Raw genomic sequence first — 21,479 nt, forward strand, 5'->3', positions numbered from 1 at the left:
TCTCGCCGATTCCCCCATCTGCCCCCCTTTATCCCTGGTGTTGCGCTGATTTGCTTTCCCATCTGCTGAGCTGCCTCTCTCCCTGCTGGGCCCTTCTCCAGCATCATTTGAGAGCCTTCCCTCCACCTCTAGCTCCGATGTCAGTTCCCTGACAGTTTAGTTTATACAGTACAAACTATGCAGGGATTTATGCTATGCAAAATGAACAATGGAAAGAGAAGAAGGGAAGTCATAAATATTAAGGTTGTTTAAATGAATACTCTAAATAGTAAAACAGGAAATTTAATAAAATTATATATATATATATATAATGTGTGCATTGAGTTCTAAACCGTATCTGTAAGCTCTTGTACCTTATTTACCCTTAAAGAGGAAAAAAATCCATTCTGATTCTCCACCTAACACCCTAATAATGATTTTGTGTTTCTCTAACTGGGGCTGTGTACACATTACTGGCTTAAAATGTAGTGAGGTCATTCACATTTTTTTATTATTTTTTTTGCTGTGTGTCAAACTGCATTTGGACATTGCTGTATCTAATTAGCCAGAACTGAATGTTCACACCAGTGAGTGGAGATGTCTTTGCCCAATGAGCACTTCTCAACCTGGATCAAAGTCCATTACAATTTTTTTTCAGCTAGACTAAGTAGTGGAAATAGGGTCGTCTGATTTATTTAAAAATGAATGCCTATTGAAAAGAATGAAGATGCGATGATATAAAAGTTTGGTCCATGGGAATTGTTTTTGTACTGCTAGGCTGCAATGGTATACCCATTTACCTGGGAAGAAGTCCCATTACACTCAGTAGGACTTACTTCTGAGGGCAAACAGAGGATTGCACTGTTAATTAAGTGGAAGTTTCATAGCTGGAGAAGTTGGTGTCTTGTGCTCTCTTGGGTTTACACTTGCTAGGCAATTGTCTGCATCATTTTGTACCAGTTGAAGTTTCTGAACCGTCTTCAGTGGCAACTCCACAGAGAACGCATTGCAGCTTTCAGTCTGTGAAAATGCAGTGGCGCAGATGAAAGTTGCAGAGTCCCTGCTCTCCAAGAAAGGGCGCAGCTGATGTATCACATGTAATTGCAAAGTGCACTCCTAGCAGCAGCTATTACCTGCTTATCCAGGAGCAAAGTTGTGTAAAATAGCACACCTACGTAGCTGTGAACCCCACTGGCTACAGAGAAAGAAAACTCAGCCAGAATAGGCAAACTCGCCTTTTTGATATGTAGACTTAAAGCTACTTAATAACCTACCCTGCTGCTTCAAAGCTTTAGTTTCAATGAACTAGGGAGCTCACTGATACTTCAGTGATGGGAGACGGATGGTGAGATTTACCTAACATACCCCTATGTGCCCCCCCATACTACACAATTTCTCCTTCAGGGGTATTGCAACACCACCAGGAACCAGCCACAGGGCCTCTCTCTTACTAGAGTCTATCATCACATTCATAGTCCATTAATTAGTCCTCATCCTGCCCACCACTGCGTCCAGGCACTGAGCCAAGATTTGGATGGCTACACCCGATTTAGATGTAACAGAGAAATGGAATTGAGTGTCATCAGTACACTGATGACAACATGCTCCAAATCCCTTAAAGCCTTGAACTGTCCCATCTGAGGTAGCCTTGGGATAGATGTTGAAGTCCCCTAGAACAACTCTCCTGTGGTTCTCCAACATTATGATTGAGATCACCTCAGCTTGCTCAGTCAGGGAATTTGCTGGGCAGCATGTTGGGTGGTACATCAGCAACATCCCTAATCTGTCTCTAACCCAACTCCAGGTGAAAGTCCTCAACTCCCACCCTGGCTAGGGAAATGCAAACTGTATAGACCATGGAACCATCCTTTCCTCTTCCAGCCAATGTTGGAGGAAGCCTTGGGTGGTGGAGCTGGGTCTTCCTAAAACGTGCAAGGTTGGCTTTCTTATCCTTGATCAAGTTTTAGATGTGTGTGGTCAAATTATGAGCTAACCTAGTTAAGTAGCAGCACTTCCAGATCAGAAGACTTGGTGATAGAATAGCTGGATCCCTTAAGGGTGGGTGAAGAGCCAGAGGAGGAGATGGCCCAAAAATATCTAGGTCCTCTTTTTATAGATGACTTGCCTCCATCCAATGCCTTATTGCCACCTGCCTAGAATTTGCTATGAGGTATCCTCACCTTTTCTCCTCCGTCACAACTTCCGGGGCACATGTTTGCTCAACAAGCTACCCACACAGCAGCCAAGCAACTACACCTCACTGATACTTCTGAACACATCCTCACATAAAACCACAGGAGTTTCAGGCAACTCCTTTAACACCCCCCCATACAATCAGGCTCTTCACAATCACAACGCACACCACATCTCCTCAGCTGCAACTAGTCGATAAATCACCCACTAACTACATAAAAATAGAACAAACCTGTTAACATCAGCAGCACACTCCAGATAATGGAATAGTTTTATAATTCTCTAGGCCCCAGAACATCCCACTCAAACTATTCAAGCAACAACAGACAGCATAAAACTCCCCCAACTCTCTCTCAGGATCCATACCTTTTAGAACCAGCCAAGTTCTTGTCTTGGTTGGCTCTCCACCAGGTACCTCCAGCTCTCATTAGGGGCATCAACCCACATCCAACTCACTGTGCCCATAGGGCTCTCATTCAGGGCAACCCATAACATCAACATATGGGGTGTATCTCCTGTCAGGAAAAAGCAGCAATGCAAAAGCCAGCTGCAGGTGGCTGGAATGCAAAACAGGATGTTGATGTCTGGAACTGTACTATTGGGACAAAGGAGCAGTCCATTCATTGTACTGAGCACCGGATGTTAGCTCAGAGTGTCATCTGACCTGTACTGGAAGTACAGGGGTGGAGTTGAGACTCTACTGCTGGAGACTGGAGAGTGCAGACACGTTTCTCTGTACTGCTGGAATGACAGGAATAAAGACATGTAAATAGACTCCTGTCTGTCTCTTTTCACCTCCCTGGGGGAAAGCAGGGAGGAGGGTGTGTTCTTCTCACGTTTGAGGAGGATCGCCGATTTGTGATCTTGCCTGTATCCTGCCGGGAGACGCAGACGGGAAGGTCAACAAGGATCTCAAGCCGATTGCCTGGAGTGAGGCCAGTTACCTCTGACTGCGGCTGAGAATCCTGACATCTCCATCCTCATGGTTTCCCAAACGACTGACCCAAACAAGTGACTAATCTTTGCTGTCACCTTCACCTCATTATTCCTTCATTATTATCATCATCATCCCCTTATTATTAATTCAATTTATATACCACCTTTTATCAAAAGATCCCTGGGTGGTGTACAACACTGAAAACACACCACAGAACATCATTGATAAAAACATAATAAAAAGCATACTGACAGACAGCCTAATAATAAAGTAGTCATCATAATAACAGCCCTCTCCACCACACTGCTACAAGCCATAGATTATTTAATATCCATAGTAAAGGTAAAGGGACTCCTGACCAATAGGTCCAGTTGTGATCGACTCTGGGGTTGTGGCGCTCATCTCGCTTTATTGGCCGAGGGAGCCAGCGTGCAGCTTACGGGTCATGTGGCCGGCATGACTAAGCCGCTTCTGGCGAACCAGAGCAGTGGATGGAAATGCCGTTTACCTTCCCGCCGGAGCGGTACCTATTTATCTACTTACACTTTGACGTGCTTTCGAACTGCTAGGTTGGCAGGAGCTGGGACCGAGCAACGGGAGCTCACCCTGTAGGCCTGAGTAAAGAGGAATATTTGCCTGGTTCCTAAAGGTATGTAACGTTGGCACCAGATGAGCCTCTCTGAGGAGAGCATTCCACAATCGGGGAGCGACAAGAGGAATTTGCATTCTTTTTTCTCTTTTTTTTTGTTTGTATTTTGGCTTAGACCTGTTTGCTTTTTATTGTAATATATTATGAAGAGCCTTAATAAAAAGCTGATTGAAAAGAAAATAAATTATTTGAAATCAGCCATGGAAGTACTCTGAAAATGCTTTTTAGTCCTTCCATTTTTTATTTTTTTTAAAAAAAGTGCTCCTGCTTTTTAGATCTTTGCACTGCAACGATTACTCTTTGTTTTACTTTGCTTTAATTTTGTGTCTGCTTTAATTTGCACTTCAATTTTACATTGTGATCTGTTGTAATTTTCTTCTATTTTATGCTTTTAACCTCTGTTCTGTGAGGCACTCAGACAGCTTCAGCTCTTGGGTGGTATAGAAAGGTTATTAGTTCATATAATAAAATAAATCTGGACTGTGCTTTGCTTCCAAAGAACTATCGTGAATGCTGAGACTCCAAAAGAGATTGCACAGATAAGCTCTCTGAGATCTTAAAGGGGAAGGAGATCTGCCCTTAAATGACATACAGCAAAACTAATTATAAAGGAATAAGTCCAGCTTTATGTAATCACTCAAGAGTCTGTTTAGACTTTGTTGCAGGGGAAATTAGTCATCTGTTCAGAGATGCCAATGTTCTGTGGGCTATATACATTTGAAATGTATATCAAAATGTGTCCTACATTTCAGATGGAGGCCATGCATTTTGAAATTCATTTTATTTATTTTGTATAGATGCTAATCTAGTCAATAGTACAATAAACCCAAAAGTCCCATCACAAAAATGTTATCGCAAATGCCTTAAGATATGTCTTGCAGCAGTATTCATTGTTGGCCCCCTATTTTAAGATTCCATTTCAAATACATTTTGTTGAGATTGATCCATATCATGAACAGAAGCCAGAGACAACTGTTATACTATCACACCTAAGTACAGGAAAGTTGAGCTGGTCTTGAAACAGGTTTCTGCACTAGGATCTAATTTCTGCATCCATCCACAAACAAAGGTGATGAATGGGAAGAACAAAAGCTCCTTATTGGCTGCAACAAAAGCTCCTTATTGGCTGTTAAAGGGGTGGGGCCACTGAGTCGAAGCATTTCATACCCCATTCCCAGAACAGATTACTGACTCATCTGTTAAAGGTATATCTCATGTGCAGCAGCTCATGCACATGCAAGAGTTGGGGAAGAGAGACTTTTCATTAGGAGTCAATAACCTGTTATGAATATCTACTTATTTATTTCACAAGGTGCTCAGAGGTCCTGGCATATTTTGCGATATAAATATTTGTCAAATCTAATTTGTAAATCCTGAATAAATCTTCAGTGATGATGTGACAGCAACCTGGTATCTCAGGACAAATTAATGAAGCAAAAAGAGGGAATTATTGATTTTTGAGATTTTCTGCAGTAAAATAACGGGCTCAATATAGAGAAAATATTCTTATGTTTGATCCATCTGGATATGGGTTGATCAAAGATCAGATCGTCAGAAGGCACAGCCCTTATCAAGTGCCGTCAACTAATTTAGCTTGTATCACTATCAAGCATTTTAAACTTTTATTTTAAAAATTCTTAAATTTTTAAAAACATCTTTATTGAAAGTTCAGAAAGTACATAACTATATGTGCACCAGATGTGGTGAGATGTAAATAAAAGAGAGAGAAAGAAAAAGAGAAACTGAACCTGTGTAGAAGGGAAAATAAAGGTGGAGGGGGGAAAACCCAAAACTGTATATTATATAAGGTTGTTATTGTAATTCACCAGCTCTTAACCTAATACGGTATTTGTAAGAAAAGATTCCAATTATCATTCAATTTGTCCATGGCAAGTCTGCGTTTATAGGCAACTTAATATACAGAATATAATTTTGATTAGGTCTCCTTTAGGCACCAGTGAGATTAGCTGGGCAAACCCAAATGAACTTTAATCCTATTAGTGTCACAGTTGCTAATATGTCCTCTCTCCAATAGTGGACAAACAGCGAGGACGGGCACACACAAAAATCAAATTAAAACAGGTCGGAAATTATTTAACAGCTCTGAGACAAACTGAGCATAATCATAAATGTGTGGTCTGTAGTTTATGAGGATTGATCACATTTACAGTGCCGTTCTATACACGTCTACTCAGAAATAAGACCCACTGGGGACAGACCATCCTGTTTTGCCACCTGAGGCGAAATGGGAAGGTGCCACCACTACCCCTCAGCTGAAGCCTCGCTTACCAAGGTCACATGACAGTGACTGCTTCCAGAGAGATCATGGGGGAGCTTGTGGGGATCTCATGAGAGTTCTGTGAGATCTCACAAGACCTTGGTGGAAGCCACTGCTGCTACTTCTCCTTGCTTCTCCAATAGTGGTGGTAGGGGCAGGAAGGGCATTCACAGGGGCACTGCCCCATGGGATTCTGACACTCAGTGCGGCTGCGTCAGTCCACCTCATGAGCAGGCTGGCCCTGTGACCCACTGAGTTCAATGGAGCATAGTCCCAGGTATCATCATCATCAATTTATTATTATTTATATCCCGCCCATCTGGCTGGGTTTCCTCAGCCATTCTGGACAGCTTACAGTGCATAAAAAAATGTAAAACATTAGACATCAAAAAATTTCCCGATACAAGGCTGCCTTCAGATGTCTTCTAAAAGTCAGATAGTTACTCATCTCCTTGACATTTGATGGGAGGCCATTCCACAGGGTGCCACTACCGAGAAGGTCCTCTGCCTAGTTCCCCATAACCTCACTTCTTGCAGTGAGGAAACCACCAGAAGGCCCTCGGAACTGGACCTCAGTATCCAGGCTGAACGATGGAGGTGGAGATGTTCCTTCAAGTATACTGGGCCAAGGCCGTTTAGGGCTTTAAAGGTCAGCACCAACACTTTGAATTGTGCTTGGAAACATACTGGGAGCCAATGTAGGTCTTTCAGGACCGGTGTTATATGGTCTTGGCTGCTGCTCCCAGTCACCAGTCTAGCTGCCACGTTCTGGATTAGTTGTAGTTTCCGAGTTACCTTCAAAGGTAGCCCCATGTAGAGCACATTGCAGTAGTCCAAGCGGGAGATAACGAGAACATGCACCACTCTGGTGAGACAGTCTGCAGGCAGGTAGGGTCTCAGCCTGCATACCAGATGGAGCTGGTAGACAGCTGCCCTGGACACAGGCAAGTTGGTATAAGACTCCGGACTCAGCATGGTATTTACATTTTATCCGACAAATGAAATATACTGCAAGAATATTTCACTTTCCCCTGCCTATTATAGGTGGTATACATATTAAAGCTTGCAAATCACATGGGAGACATATTCCTAAACAGCCTGGATGGAACAGATAAGTTCCATTGAGTCATTTCTTTACAAGCAAATTTGCGTATGTTTGTGTCTTCGTGATGAAAGATGCATCAAATGCAAACTATTCATAAAACATCTCTTCCTGTTAGGTAAGACAATCTCACAATTGATGTCATGATTCTTGTTCTTGGCAAACATTATTCTCATGAAGATGTGGGATGGATGCAAGACGTTGTTCCTTCAGATGCATTTTGCTGATGATTTCTTCAAACATCAGCTCCTGGAGATGATATGAACAAGTCTGACAAGGTTTGATAACCTGAAGGTGAGAGCAGTGGGGTGTAGATATACATGCCCTGCAAATCACTTCTGAGATTGGATTCGTCCATATTTCAAAAAGAACTGCTTTCCATATTCGGCTTTGATCTCTTTGCACTTCTTACTTTCGTTACGATTTCCACATCATCCTTCTTCATGAACTGGATATAGACTATGTACCGTACAGAAGAAATGATACCAATGTTAAATGTTGACAGCTGCATATCTGTTATTCGGAAGTGGGATAAACCTTTCCCCAGTTTTATTCTTCACCAACTTTCTAAACAATTTGGGGTCTGCATCTTCTTGGAAGCCTTAGGCAGATGTAATGGTTCCTCAGATCCAGAACAGAAGAGTGCCATTACGATTTGCTTAACAGGCAAAATTTCACCATCACCATTCTCTGAGAGAAGTGAAGCTACAAACTGTACATTCCGCACTGCTCCAATGACACTCTTAATGTACAAGAGGCACCATGCCGAGGGACAACAGCAGGAAATGGCTATTGCCCTCATACTCCTCTTTGGAACTTCCCATAGGTATTTTATCAACCATTGTAGAAAACAGGATGCTGAACTCAATGGACATTTGGGTGTATCTAGCAGGAGCCATCTTCTGTTCTTTTTTTTTCAAGATATTAAACTGGGATGAAGATAAATGTTTGTAACTACTACAGGTCAGGGTTGCATTCCACCAGGATTTTCTGTAGGAAGAGTAGTCAAACAAAAATGGCAAATGCAACAGCACCACAGTCGTATTAGGGCCAAACTAAAATGTTCATGAATGCAATGAATGTGTACACTGTTTCATTGTGTAATTATTAGTTTTTTGAATAAAAAAATTCCCCTCTCAAAGGCTGCCATTTGTATTGCAGTGAAGCATCGCCTGAAATGCCAATAGCAACGCCTCAGGGTGGATTTTTGTGGTGACCAAGACAAATTCAACAAACAATCGTAATAATCAAGGGTCTGGAAACCAAGCCTTATGAGGAACAGTTGAGGGAACTGGGTATGTTTAGCCTGGAAAAAAGAGGAGTCTGAGAGAAGATATGATAGCCATCTTCAAATATCCCAAGGGTTGTCATGTGGAAGATGGAACAAGCTTGCTTTCTCCTGCACCGGACAGTAGGGCCTGAACCAATGTATTCAAGTCGCAAGAAAGGAGATTTCAACTAAACATCAAAAAGAACTTTCTGACAGTAAGAGCTGTTTGGCAGTGGAACGGACCCCCTCAGGAGGATGTGGACTCTGCTTCATTGGATGTTTTTAAGCAGATGATGGATGCTTTAGTCAAGATTCCTGCCTTGCAATTGGTTGGACTAGATGACCATGGAGTCCCTTCTAACTCTACAATTCTATGATTCTATGGAACTTTCCATTGAATGTATGTCCCTTGGGTGAGGCTGCTGTCCATCAGATCTCAACAGGTGAACCTAGGAAGCTGCCTTATACTGAGTGTTATCATTGGCCTATCTAGCCTAGTATCGTCTACACTTATTGGCAGCAGCATCCTAGGGTTTCAGACAATGAGTAGGTTGGCTACCATCCCGCAATTATAGTTTTAACTAAAAGTTAGGGATATGCGTTACCCCTGCTGCAGAACTGAAAAACAAAAGTATGTCCAGGACCAAAGAGACTCTTATGATTTGTGGGGCTATTTTGACATCTACCACTTTATAGTACATTAAATTCCATTAACTTTATGAGTTTCTGCTCCTGCATTAATGTCAGTGATACTTCTGCACTTGCTCACCCTCTATTCATCTCATGTTGAGAGGGAGAGAGAAATAGTTCCTCATTGCTAAAGAGCTTATTAGGAATGAGGCTGGGCCAACAACCATGAGACCCAGCTATTTATGTCCAGATAGAAAAAATTATTGCTGCCACAGAAATGTTCTCAGAACCATTCTTTGTTGGTTTAAAATGGAAGGACATAACCTCAAATATTAACACAACTAGACGGAACGTTAACCAAATCTGTTTTTAGCAACATGAACAACATTGATAAAAATGCAGGGCACCTCCGTAGCATCAAAGTGCCTCACATCTTCATAGATAAAACAGTGTTTACTTATGGCAAGTGTGAATGTAATAACATTAGTAGAAGCATTAGTCTTGGTAAATTCTGCGTTTAAAATGCATATAAATAAGGATTTGAATTTATTAATTTTGGTCCCAATACAAATCCCTCATTTTCATGTGATGGGCAGATAAATTGTGCCCATAGGAGTAGTTAAGTTCAAATTCCCTGCAGTGGTACATTATAGAACATAAATGTATCCCTTTTACTAAATGACATCTTCAGGACTAGGCCTACCATGAGTCAGAGTGAGGTGGTGGCCTTTGGCGAAGGTTAGTGTCAGGTTTCAGGGAATCCTATCCCTCCTACGGTGGGATGCCAAGAAGCAAATAAACAAGAAGAGTTCTTACCCACTAGTTTATTCAGTTTTCACAGAGAAAGACAAAGGAATGCGGTCTCTCTTAGATAACAGCACACCAGGTAAAGTTAGAATCATAGAATCATAGAGTTGGAAGAGACCACAAGGGCCATCGAGTCCAATCCCCTGCCAAGCAGGAAACACCATCAGAGCACTCCTGACATATGGTTGTCAAGCCTCTGCTTAAAGACCTCCAAAGAAGGAGACTCCACCACACTCCTTGGCAGCAAATTCCACTGTCGAACAGCTCTTACTGTCAGGAAGTTCTCCCTAATGTTTAGGTGGAATCTTCTTTCTTGTAGTTTGGATCCATTGCTCCGTATCCGCTTCTCTGGAGCAGCAGAAAACAACCTTTCTCCCTCCTCTACGTGACATCCTTTTATATATTTGAACATGGCTATCATATCACCCCTTAACCTCCTCTTCTCCAGGCTAAACATGCCCAGCTCCCTTAGCCGTTCCTCATAAGGCATCGTTTCCAGGCCTTTGACCATTTTGGTTGCCCTCCTCTAGACACGTTCCAGTTTGTCAGAGTCCTTCTTGAACTGTGGTGCCCAGAACTGGACACAGTACTCCAGGTGAGGTCTGACCAGAGCAGAATACAGTGGCACTATTACTTCCCTTGATCTAGATGCTATACTCCTATTGATACAGCCCAGAATTGCATTGGCTTTTTTAGCTGCGGCGTCACACTGTTGGCTCATGTCAAGTTTGTGGCCAACCAAGACTCCTAGATCCTTTTCACATCTACTGCTCTCAAGCCAGGTTCCACCCTCAAGTTCCACCCCCTCAGCCCAGTGCTGGATTTACATATACGCTAAACAAGCTATAGTTTAGGGCCCCACTCTCTTGGGGGCCCCCAAAAAAATTAAAGGGGGAAAAACTGTATGTATACTTCCAAAATATAAGATAAAAAACAAATAAAATGAAGAAGTGTGCATGCACACAAAAGCTTATACCTAAAACTACTCAGTTGGTCTCCAAGGTGCTACCTTATAATTTTAAAATTCTTTTGGAAGGATTCTTTTAAAGTCTTTCTTAGATCATATAACTTTTTTTAAGACTTGATTCTTTTAAGGGAGTTTTTAGATTTTTTAAGAAGTGTCTTTTTAACTATCTTTTTAAAGAATTTATAAAATTTATTTTGACTAAGGCTGACCAACATGGCTACCTACTTGAATCTAGTAAGATGGCTTTAGATACCTATTAGGTCCATAAATTACCATATAGCATATATTCAACACAATTAGCATATATAGCATATATACCATATATTCAACAATTTGTTGCTGACAAAGGACAGCTGGACATATAAAGGGCCCCATTACCTTCAGTAGCTTAGGGCCTCATCAAAACTAAATCTGGCCCTGCCTCAGTCCCTCCTATTCTACATCACCCCTGTGCTGGATGATCTGTGCTTTCTGCCTCTGAGCTTTCTGTTCTATCTCTCTCAATGCATGCCGGGTCCTGGGAGGGGGGGCAGGAACGCTTTCTAGAGACACTGAGTCTGTTGTCTGTCTCTCCCCGGTGCTTCTTCTTCTTCCTGCTGCTCTCTCAATATTTCCCAGCTTCCCTCTTCTGCAGCCTCTGAACCATGACCTTCTGCAAACCACTGTTCTAAATCTATACTGTCCTCCTCTTCTTGGGAAGTTGCAGGAAGGGGAGGGGGCAGTCCCCACCATACCTCCTCAGTCCAGCCCCTGACAGTCAGGGAGCAAACATTAGATGTTGTCCTGTCATGTGCCCCTCAGTGAGCTAACCTACTGCCTTCAGGTGCAGTAGGAGGTTCTGTCCTGGCAGCAGTGTTGAAGCAAGATTTAACTGCCTGACCAGCATGTGGAATTTAGTAGACTTTGCTGAAAGGCATATTCAAGTGTTGCTGGTCTTGTTCCTACTTGTAAAATGTAAATAGTGGTCTCCATAGATCAGGGCTGGAGAACCTATGAGCTTCCACATGTTGTTGGACTCCAAGTCTTATTAACCACAGCCAGCATGGTCGGTGGTCAGAAATAATGGAATATCAGGAGAGCCTCAGGTTTCTCATCCTTGTCACATAGGAATGGCATACAAACTGTATAGTACTTTGCATACTGAGGGTTTAATAAAGACAATTAAGCTTCCATATAGAGGTTTACTACTACAGATAGGCTTGGAAGAGATGATCCTTGGGGCCCCTTCTGACTCTACAATTCTATGGTTCTGTTAAATGGAAAACAGCCCTGAGTGCTCACTGGAAGGACAGATCGTGAAGCTGAGGCTCCAATACTTTGGCCTCCTCATGAGAAGAGAAGACTCCCTGGAAAAGACCCTGATGTTGGGAAAGATGGAGGGCACAAGGAGAAGGGGACAACAGAGGACGAGATGGTTGGACAGTGTTCTCGAAGCTACCAGCATGAGTTTGACCAAACTGCGGGAGGCAGTGGAAGACAGGAGTGCCTGGCGTGCTCTGGTCCATGGGGTCACGAAGAGTCGAACACGACTAAACGACTAAACAACAACATGAAATGGGTGATTTAGATATCACAAATGGGTTGTTGGCAACAAGCTTTTAGAAGCTTCGAGATTTCCTGTGCAATGGGTAAATCTGGGTTAAATGAAATGCAGGGTAGCGTTTCGTTGCCAGTGTTGTTGCGTGAGAGAGCAACAAGCATGAGCAGCACTGATCCCACCATAAACGCCCATCTGGAAACACTTTGCAGGATGCGATGTGATGCACATTCTCAGAGAAGGGGATTTCCATTCATTAGTCGTCATTTGCAGAAAGTGGCCCTTACAGGAATTCCTGTGAATTTTGCATGACATCTTTAAAAATGATTTAGATGTTGGGAACTCATAGAAAAAGAAGCTGATTGGAAGTGAATGGAAAGTGTATGTTCGAATCCTTTTCTTATGCTGTGCATACTGCTGCCACGAGCTGTTCTAACAGTGAATGATGCAAAAGGAACTAAATACAAGAGATGGCATGTTTATCGACCGTGTTTGTTTTTAAGTAGAACAAACTCTGTTTCCCCTCTCTTCTCTTAATAATGATTCAACGTTTTACCTTTTCTTCCCACATCCTTTTCCTGTTTTTACCCATTCAATCCTTTTTCCCCCTCCGCCTGCCCTGATTGTGCTGGTTTTGGATGGAATCCAGGCTGGATTTCTCTGCAGAGCTCCAGATGTTTGCAATAATGTATGACTGAAGTGAATGCCAGTGGTAAAAGGATATTTTTTCACAGGAAATAGTTTGCATCTGACACCAACCAATTTCTCTTTGGGGAGAAAAAGAAGACGTTTGCTAGCTGACAGTTATGCAGTAAACAAAAACAAACCAGTGGCAAGATGTTTAGGAGATGTTTCTGTCAATTAAGGTCCTTTTAAAATTAATACACACACATACACAATCCACTGAGAAATTCTCCTACGTGGGCTCCATTGTAATAAAAGGGAACCTTGCACAGCCGCCACTCACTTTAATGCAGCTTGTGTAGATTTTTTTCCATGAATTTGTTCAAAGGCCCACCTAATTCATCATCCTGTTTCCTATAGCAGTGAACCAGCTGCCCTCAGGAAGTCCACAAACAGGAAATAAAGGCAATAGTCCTTTCCTAGTTGCCTCCATCCCAAGAACCATGATCATGCCTGTGAACATAAAGGTTGCAGTTAGTCATCATTGCTATAAAAATAATAATAATGGTTTCATTTATCTCTTCCTGCTCCCAAGTTACATGCAGTATAGCCTGTGGGTATCTCCAGATTTCATCCTTATTTGCTTGCACATTGGGGAGGCTAGATTTTGTCCACTCTTTATTGAACATTCGTTCTAATTTGTTTGTGGCAAGTTTATATGACAATGAGCATTCATCCGGATTTGCTTGTGGAGGGGCTATACACTCTCCTGTCAATCGACCTTCAGTCTCACACTTTTTAATGCATTTACTCATCACTTTCCGAGCTGCAAAAAGTCCAAGTTTTGTAAAGTGGAATTTGTGTTGGGTGGGTCACTTTAATCAACCTTAAATGTACAGACCTACATTTCCAGCATGCAACTTCCAGGTAAGTGTGCAAAGGGTTGCAGGATACATGTACACCCCCCCACACAAATATCTCCTTTGTCAATATCTAAGTACAATAAACAAGTACAATAAAGTTCCAATAAATAAGTGCAAGGCTGTCCCAATATATTTTGGTGCCAAAGGTGGAATAGCAAATTCTTGCCCCTCCCTGCTCCCATTGCATACTACTAAAGGGCTGGCCAAGTTATTTAGCAAGTGAGGCACAAAATCCCTCATGAATTTGTCACCAAAACCAAGAATTCAAAAATAATAAATTTAAAAGTAACAAGTTTGCTGATAAATCAAGTGCCAGAGGTGGCTTCCTCACACCACCTAATGGCCATCTCTGAATAAGAGGATTTGGATGGGGCATAAATAGGTACCTGTTGTGTCAACACAAAGCAGGATATTTTGCCAAATTTCCAAGCAGATGTTTCAGTGTATATTTTATGATAGAGTATTAAGATTTTAAAAGCTGGGAAATAAGAGAGTTAATCTATTCATGGTCCTTCAGGCTCCAACATAAGCTATTTAAAACCTGACACTTTTAGAAACTCAGGGATATTTATGTTTTACTAATATATTAGGCTGATGCTCTGTCTTGAGTTGTCAAGACTTCCCGTCAATGAACTGTTGATAAGGCATTCTTCTGGGCTTGTCTTTGGATGCTTATAATTCTTTAAGGCTACCACAATGAAACACTTATTTTTATATCTTGCGGACTCTTATGTGAGTTCAAGTGCTTTGTGTCTCCAGCATTTATTTAGACGTTTTAACATACCGCCTTTTGCGCAAGCTCAGGGTGGTTTACAGTAAAGTCAAATCAGGATTTTTATTTTTTTTTACAAAATAACAGATTCCTTAACATGTAACCAAATAAAGCTACAAATGAGAAGATCACATAGGTAAAGGTAAAGAACCCCTGGATGGTTAAGTCCAGTCAAACTTGACTATGGGGTTGTGGCGCTCATCTCGCTTCAGGCCGAGGGAGCTAGTGTTTGCCTGCAAACATCTTGAAAAAACTGCTAGGCTGGCAGAAGCTGGAACAGAGCAAAGGGAGCTCACCCCGTTGCATGGACTCGAAATGCAAACCTTCTGATTGGCAAGCCCAAGGGGCTCAGTGGTTTAGATCACAGCGCCACCCCCTCCCTACAGAAAATCACATAAGCATATGAAGAACAACAATAGTGAAATATCATACAATTTTTGCTGCCCAATGCCTGGGAAAACAAAAATGTCTTTACCTTGTGGTGAAATTATGCCAAAGTGCCAAACAGGCATCCTTGGGGCATGCATTCAATTAAAAAAGGGCTATTCTGCCATTGCCACCCTCTGGTACTCCCCCTGGAAAAGGGACGTTGGTGGCACTGTGATCTAAACCACTGAGCCTCTTGGGCATGCCGATCAGAAGGTCGGCGGTTCGAATCCCCGCGACGGGGTGAGCTCCCGTTGCTCTGTCCCAGCTCCTGCCAACCTAGCAGCTCAAAGGCACGCCAGTGCAAGTAGATAAATAGGTACCGCTACTGCAGGAAGGTAAACAGTGTTTCTGTGCACTCTGGCTTCCATCACAGTGTCCCGTTGCACCAGAAGCGGTTTAGTCATGCTGGCCACATGACCCGGAAAGCTGTCTGTGGATCTCGGCCTGAAAGTGAGATGAGTGCCACAACCCCATGGTCGCCTTTGACTGGACTTAACTGTCCAGGGATCCTTTACCTTTCTTTTTTTTACCTACTCCCTCAGTATTTTGTGATTTTACCTTTGTCCTAAGGTGAAGCTGTGTCCTTTTCAAATAGCATTTGGAAAAGGAAACCCGTTTGCTGCTATTAGTAAAAATAAAATAAAAAATATTTCCCACTTTTCCCCATGTAGGTCTCAAAGAAGCCTTTTTAAAACAAAAATTACCCTCCTTCATTTTAAATAATGTAAGATCCATTTTGGTTCAGTGTACTTACCTAATGGTGCTAAATAGCTCAAGAATATAAGAATCATCCATTGGCAAGTTTTATACAGTCCATTCGAGATCTTTCTTCTGTTTCAAATTGTGGAATTTTATTGATTTTTTTTATTGTAAATTTTTACTGCATAAAAAACTCTACCTTCTGCCAGGATGAGTGGATCTTTCAGCAGAGATTCAAGAAATAGCTAGAAAAGTGTGGTAAAATAAGTAAATGGCTGCTTCCATCCCTTATACAAAAATTTATACTAATAATTCTAAACCAATCAGGGCTTATTTTCAGTTGGAACTCACCAGAACTCAGTTCTGGCACCTCTGAAGTGGGTGCCATTGCCATTATAAGAGAACAAGGGAGGCATTCATGATGAGTTCCAGCACCTCTTTTTCGAGAGAAATAGCACTGAATACAATATATATCATGATTAATTGTGAAGTCCTGTGCACTGCTCCAAAGCATTTTAAAAATAATTATTTTATTTTAAAATCACCCACATAGAAAACAGGGAGTTTGGGTTGCTTACGCACATGCAGGTTTCAGAAAAAGTTTCTGGCAGCGACATGATTCATTAGCATTGCTGCAAGATGCAGTATTGATTCTTGCTTTGTAAAAGTGACAACTAAGAAGCTACTGAAACAAACACTTCATCAGCTGGGTTGCTTTACCAGTGTCTCAAACATCCAATTACTGATCAGCAGTAACTTTGCTTAGCTTAGCTCCTGTAAGCTAATGAGATCACAGCTGTTAACGGTATGTTGTGTACAAGATATACTTACAAGTGTTCATTAAACAGATTTTTTGGGTGAGCTTTTTGCTACATTTAGGAACCCAATAATGAAATTGCCGGATCAGGCCTAATGCCTACCTAGTCCAGTATTGTCTTGTGATTCAAATCTAATGGGATTCAGAGACATGCTGCCTCTGACACACAGCCAGAATACACCCCTTATAGCTAGTAGCCGTTGACTTATCCGCCATGAATTTCCCTAATCCTCTTTTAAAGCCATACAAGTTTAAAGCTGCCGCTACAACTTGTGGGGGCAAATCACAAAGTTAAACTTCGTGATGTACTTTCTTTTGCCTGTTCTGACTCTCCTATCGCCTTTTGTAAGACAATCTGCAGGAAGGCAGTTTGGGTCATAGCCGTTTTGTCCTTTAAAGATCTTTCGAGCGCATCAGAAAAAAATGTCAACGAATCAACCGATATTTTTCAATGTTTGTTTTGTGTTCAAATTGCTACTCGGAATTTCAACATGGAATTATAGGTTGCCTCAGAAATATGCACATCTGTCTTTGTATGTGTGTGTATACCAGCTCTATAATGACGGGAGTCATCTAATGAAATATATTAGTCAGTAGAATTGCACCCAATTATTCATACTTTCTTGGGAAAGAGCCATACTGAAGCAGCAGCAAAATCCTATACATATCTATTCAGAAGTAAGCTCTACTGAGTTCAGTAGGACTTACTTCTAACTAGGTGCAAAGGATTGAAGCCTTTGTGGGATTTACTTCTGATTTAGGGTTGCCATACGTCTGAATTTTCAGTGATGGAATTAGTGTCTGAGGGGGATTTTGGGGCAACTCGATGCAGTCAGAACGACTATAGTTGTTTAAAGATGACCGCGAATACAACGTAGCAAATTTACTAACTCTTACTGAGAACCAAAATTATGCAACTGTAACCTTTTTTAAAAAATACACGAGCCCCAGCAGACATGCAGAAGAGTCTTTTACAGTCAATTTTACTACAAATCAATACAAGCCACTGCTCTCCAAAACGCCTCTTTGGATTGTGCAAGAGTAAAAAAACAACTAGAATTTGGCAATAAATGTTTAATGTTGATAATATTTTAGTAATTTGCTCTTTGCATCTGGTAAGGTGCTGGTTACTGAGCCGTCTTGCCTAAACAGAACTATTCTGTTAGGAACACAGGAAGCTTATTTGGTATTCTCAACATTGAAAAGTAGTGACTCTTCTGTGCGTCTTCAGAAATTCAGAGGGGATGCTAGTGGTGGGAGCTTTGGTGATGTGACAGCATTGGACCAAGGACCTTCTGCCTACAAGTGATTTGTTCTACCACTGAGCTAAGACCCTTCTCCAGGATTTTGTGATGAAGCTGAATACAATCATTTATAATGTAATTCTCTGACAACTGCACACACATCTTGTTATGTCTGGAGAAAAGGTTGAACCCCACAGAGGATAATAATAAATGATCCCAACCTCCCATTTCCTTGAATTTCTGAAGTCCTGGTACTTTTAAGATAGAAGCAAACTTCCCCATTGCATTTTCTTATCTTTCTATAACAGCTGTTTAATTTCATTTATCCAGGTCCTGTTTCCTTGTGGTATTTTTCCAGTTTCCTGGAAGCTGTTGTCCTGTTCTCCACTTGTATCTCTCCTCTTTGCACACACAGATTCCTAGTTTCCCCTTCTGTAGTTCTCATCAGGGCACTTCAGATGTTCCTCACAGTTTTTCGGTGGCATCTCATTTGCCATTCCTTCGTTATATAGCACCATTTTTTATATTACCCATTTTTAACATTGACCAACTTTTTCTTATCTCTCCTCCACTTATAGTTCACATATAGCAGTGGTTCCCAACCTTTTTTTGGCCATGCCGCACCTAGGCATCTCTAAAATCCTGATGCCCACCCCCCCCCGTGACATATAATTCTTATTATTCAAAAAGTGAACCCCTATTCATGTGGAGGAAGCCTAAAAGGCCATTAACTGTTAATAACTCATTCTCGAATTGTCTCCCTTAAAAATCAAATTGCCCTCCTGTGGGGTGTGTGCCCCACATTGGGAACCTCGGACATATAGGAATTAACATCACAAGGGCTTTCACGTGGCTACTATCAAGACTAGAGTTACTCTTTTGATGCCTTCACAGCAGCCAACATTTCCTTGTAAATTCCACCAAAAAGGCTCCTTATAGGAATCCAAAATGTCATTTGTAACCTACAGAATGTGACTGGCCAGCCTTCAAGACTGGCAGGGGTGCCAACCTGAATAAAATATTGGTGTGGGGGCAGGTAAGCCCCACCCTGCATAATCGATCACACAAACCATTTGAATGGCAATGCTCATCAACTGAGTGTGGTGGTGGCGCCCCTCAAATATTTTTTTGGGGGGGTGAAGACCCCTCAGAGTTGGCTCCTATGGTCCATGGGCATAGCCAGGATTTATGTTGTGTGGCAGGGCAGGACAACCCACCTGTCATCATCCTCTTCCTGGCTTTGTCTAGCATATTCAGTATGAAACGTCTCAAGAAAAGCTGAATTACCCTGAGTGCTCAGAAAAAAATCTGTCAAAATCTTTCTACAACTTCTGCTTTTAGTTAAGAGTGCATATTTATTTACTTGATTTTGTGGGAGGGGGCAACTTGTCCTCCTGCCCACGCCTGGGTCTTCTTTATCTCGCCCTGTTCCTGAATTTCTTTGCAAATCATGGGTGTAGGCAGGATTTATTTTGGGAAGGGGGCAGGCTTTATGTTGGGGTGGGTGTGTGCAGAACCGAGATACCTGCGACACAATTGGGTTAGTTAAGGATTTTTATTTATTTGCTTGATGGGAGGCAGCTGCACCCCCCGCCCCGGTTACGCCCTTGTTGCAAGTGTTGTTCCTCCCTTCCCCTTTTCTAAGGGATATAATAATACTAATAATACTAATAATAATAATAATGGCCAGTGGGATCCCCCGCAGAGCTGTTGACTCGCGATCCCGGCATTGGCATCGAGAGAAGTTTTAGAGGCAGTTCTTCCCGCGATCTGGCCGCCCCTCCGGGGGAAACGGAGAAGCGTGGCGCCAAATTTGGGCGACGAGTCCAACATTTCCCCTCTCCGCCTTCTTCCCCCTTTCTCCGCCGCGAGAGAAACGCGGGAAGGGAGCCTGCGATCTCCTCCGCCCCGATCCACTCGCAAGATGCTCTCAGCCAATGGATCTAAGCGGGGAGCGCGCGCAACGAGCAAGCGAGACCGGAGCCATCCCCTCCCCCTAAAAAACAAACAAACCAAAACACGCGGGCGGGAAGCAGCGGGTCTTGCGCAGGGACGATCGCCGCCTCCTTCCTCCTCCGCCTCCCTTGGCTCCTTACGCACTTACACCTCTCCCCGCGTCGCCAGAGGAAATGAACAGTCTCCCGAGGCCTCTCCAGAGTGACTCTGGGCGAAACCATCCCGTCGCAAGGGGCGGGTGGGTTCTAGAGCCGACACGCGCGCGCGCGCAAGGCCCCCACCCCCGGTTTCCCCTCAGAGGCGGGAGGCAGTTTGAGAAAGAGCCGCGCTCGGTTTTTTTTTCCCTCTCCCTCCCCCCCCCCGCGCCACGCGCTCCGTGCAACATCCCGTCCAGCGCCGCTCGCTCGCCGTCGAGAGGATTAGGCGGGATTTGTGGGCTGAAGGCATGTGGCGAGGGCTCTGAGGGGGGTGGGAAAAAAGCCCCGCGGGGTTGTTGTTTTCCCCTTCTTCCCCGCCCGCCTCCTGGGCGAGCGGAGCGCCCTGCATGTCTGTGTCGCTCGGCGAGGGAGGGAAGCAGGCAGCAGGCAGGCGCAGGCGCAGCGCCCGCCCGTCCGCTCGCCTGCCTGCAGCCCGGGCTCCCTCGCTCACTAGTGCAGTTGCCGGGGCGTTGATGGCAGCGGCGGAGCGCGCCCGGAGCACGACGGTGGTGGCGCCGCCGCCGCCTTGGGGTCCCGAGCCCAACATGGGCAGCCGGCACGGAGGCAGCAGCAGCGGCGGCAGCTCCGGGGCCCCTCAGCGGCGGGACGGCGACGGGCGCCGTGGCCCCTCGAGGGCCAGCCAGCTCTCCTGAGCTGCCTGCCTGCCTGCCGCGCTCTCCCCCTCCTTCCCCGGCGCTCCCCGCCGAAGAATGTCCGCCAAGTCCAAGGGGAACACCTCCTCCTCCTCCGCCACCTCGTCGTCCGTGTCGTCTCCGGCCGAAGGGCTGCCGGCAGCCTCCAAAGCCAAGGTGAAGGAGCAGATCAAGATCATCGTGGACGATTTGGAATTAGTCCTGGGGGACCTGAAGGACGTGGCTAAGGAGCTGAAGGAGGTGAGAGGGAGAAAGAGTGGGGGAGAGGGAAAAAAAGAGAATAAACACCACCACCCCCTCCGATCCGATCTGTGTGCCTGCGGACCGAAGGCGCCAGAGGATCGGGCAGAGTCCGGCCCCTCCCCCCCCCCAGGCGGGACCGGCCCAACTCTTGGGCAACTGTGACAGGCGGCAGGAAGAGCGTGGACCGGACTGCGCCAGACTTGTTACACTTTCGAGTCTTGCCTGGCCACCACGAGCGATCAACTAGTGGCTCCGTCTTTGGGAGCGACGGGGTGGCTGTGTGTGGGGTGGGGTGGGGATGGAGAAGCCCAGCCAGTCGCTTCCTACCCTGCCTCCGCGGGGCTCGGGGATGCCGGATCGCCTTGCGCCAAGAAAGCTACCTCTCTTTGATCTTACTAACCCTCCGTGGCGGGTGTGTGTGTGTGTGTGTGTGTGTGTGATCGAGACGGGGCGGCGCGCAGGCTTTGGGGTTGCCCACCTCTTTGGGATGACTTATGAACAGCCGAGAGGACTCCCCAAACCCATCCCCGGGCGCGGATGAGAGTAGCTTGGGACGTGGGGGGAGAGGAAGAG

At 44.0% G+C, this 21,479-nt stretch overlaps 1 protein-coding gene across 3 annotated transcripts in view; it reads left to right on the plus strand.

Moving 5' to 3' along the window:
• PRR16 (proline rich 16) overlaps positions 1-21,479 on the plus strand; it is a 160,912-nt gene that overhangs the window by 14,711 nt on the left and 124,722 nt on the right. Inside the window, exon 1 of one of the 3 annotated variants that reach the window (XM_082191631.1) lies at positions 20,190-20,903. The exons of 1 other annotated variant lie outside the window; for it this stretch is intronic. In XM_082191631.1, coding sequence (XP_082047757.1) covers positions 20,721-20,903 — 183 coding nt within the window. In that variant the 5' untranslated portion in view covers positions 20,190-20,720. Of the gene's footprint in view, positions 1-20,189; positions 20,904-21,479 lie in introns of those variants that run through there. One more of the 3 variants, XM_082191630.1, reaches the window with a different exon arrangement.

The sequence above is a fragment of the Podarcis vaucheri genome (assembly GCF_965113315.1).
Source record: "Podarcis vaucheri genome assembly, chromosome: 11".
Classification (NCBI taxonomy): domain Eukaryota; kingdom Metazoa; phylum Chordata; class Lepidosauria; order Squamata; family Lacertidae; genus Podarcis; species Podarcis vaucheri.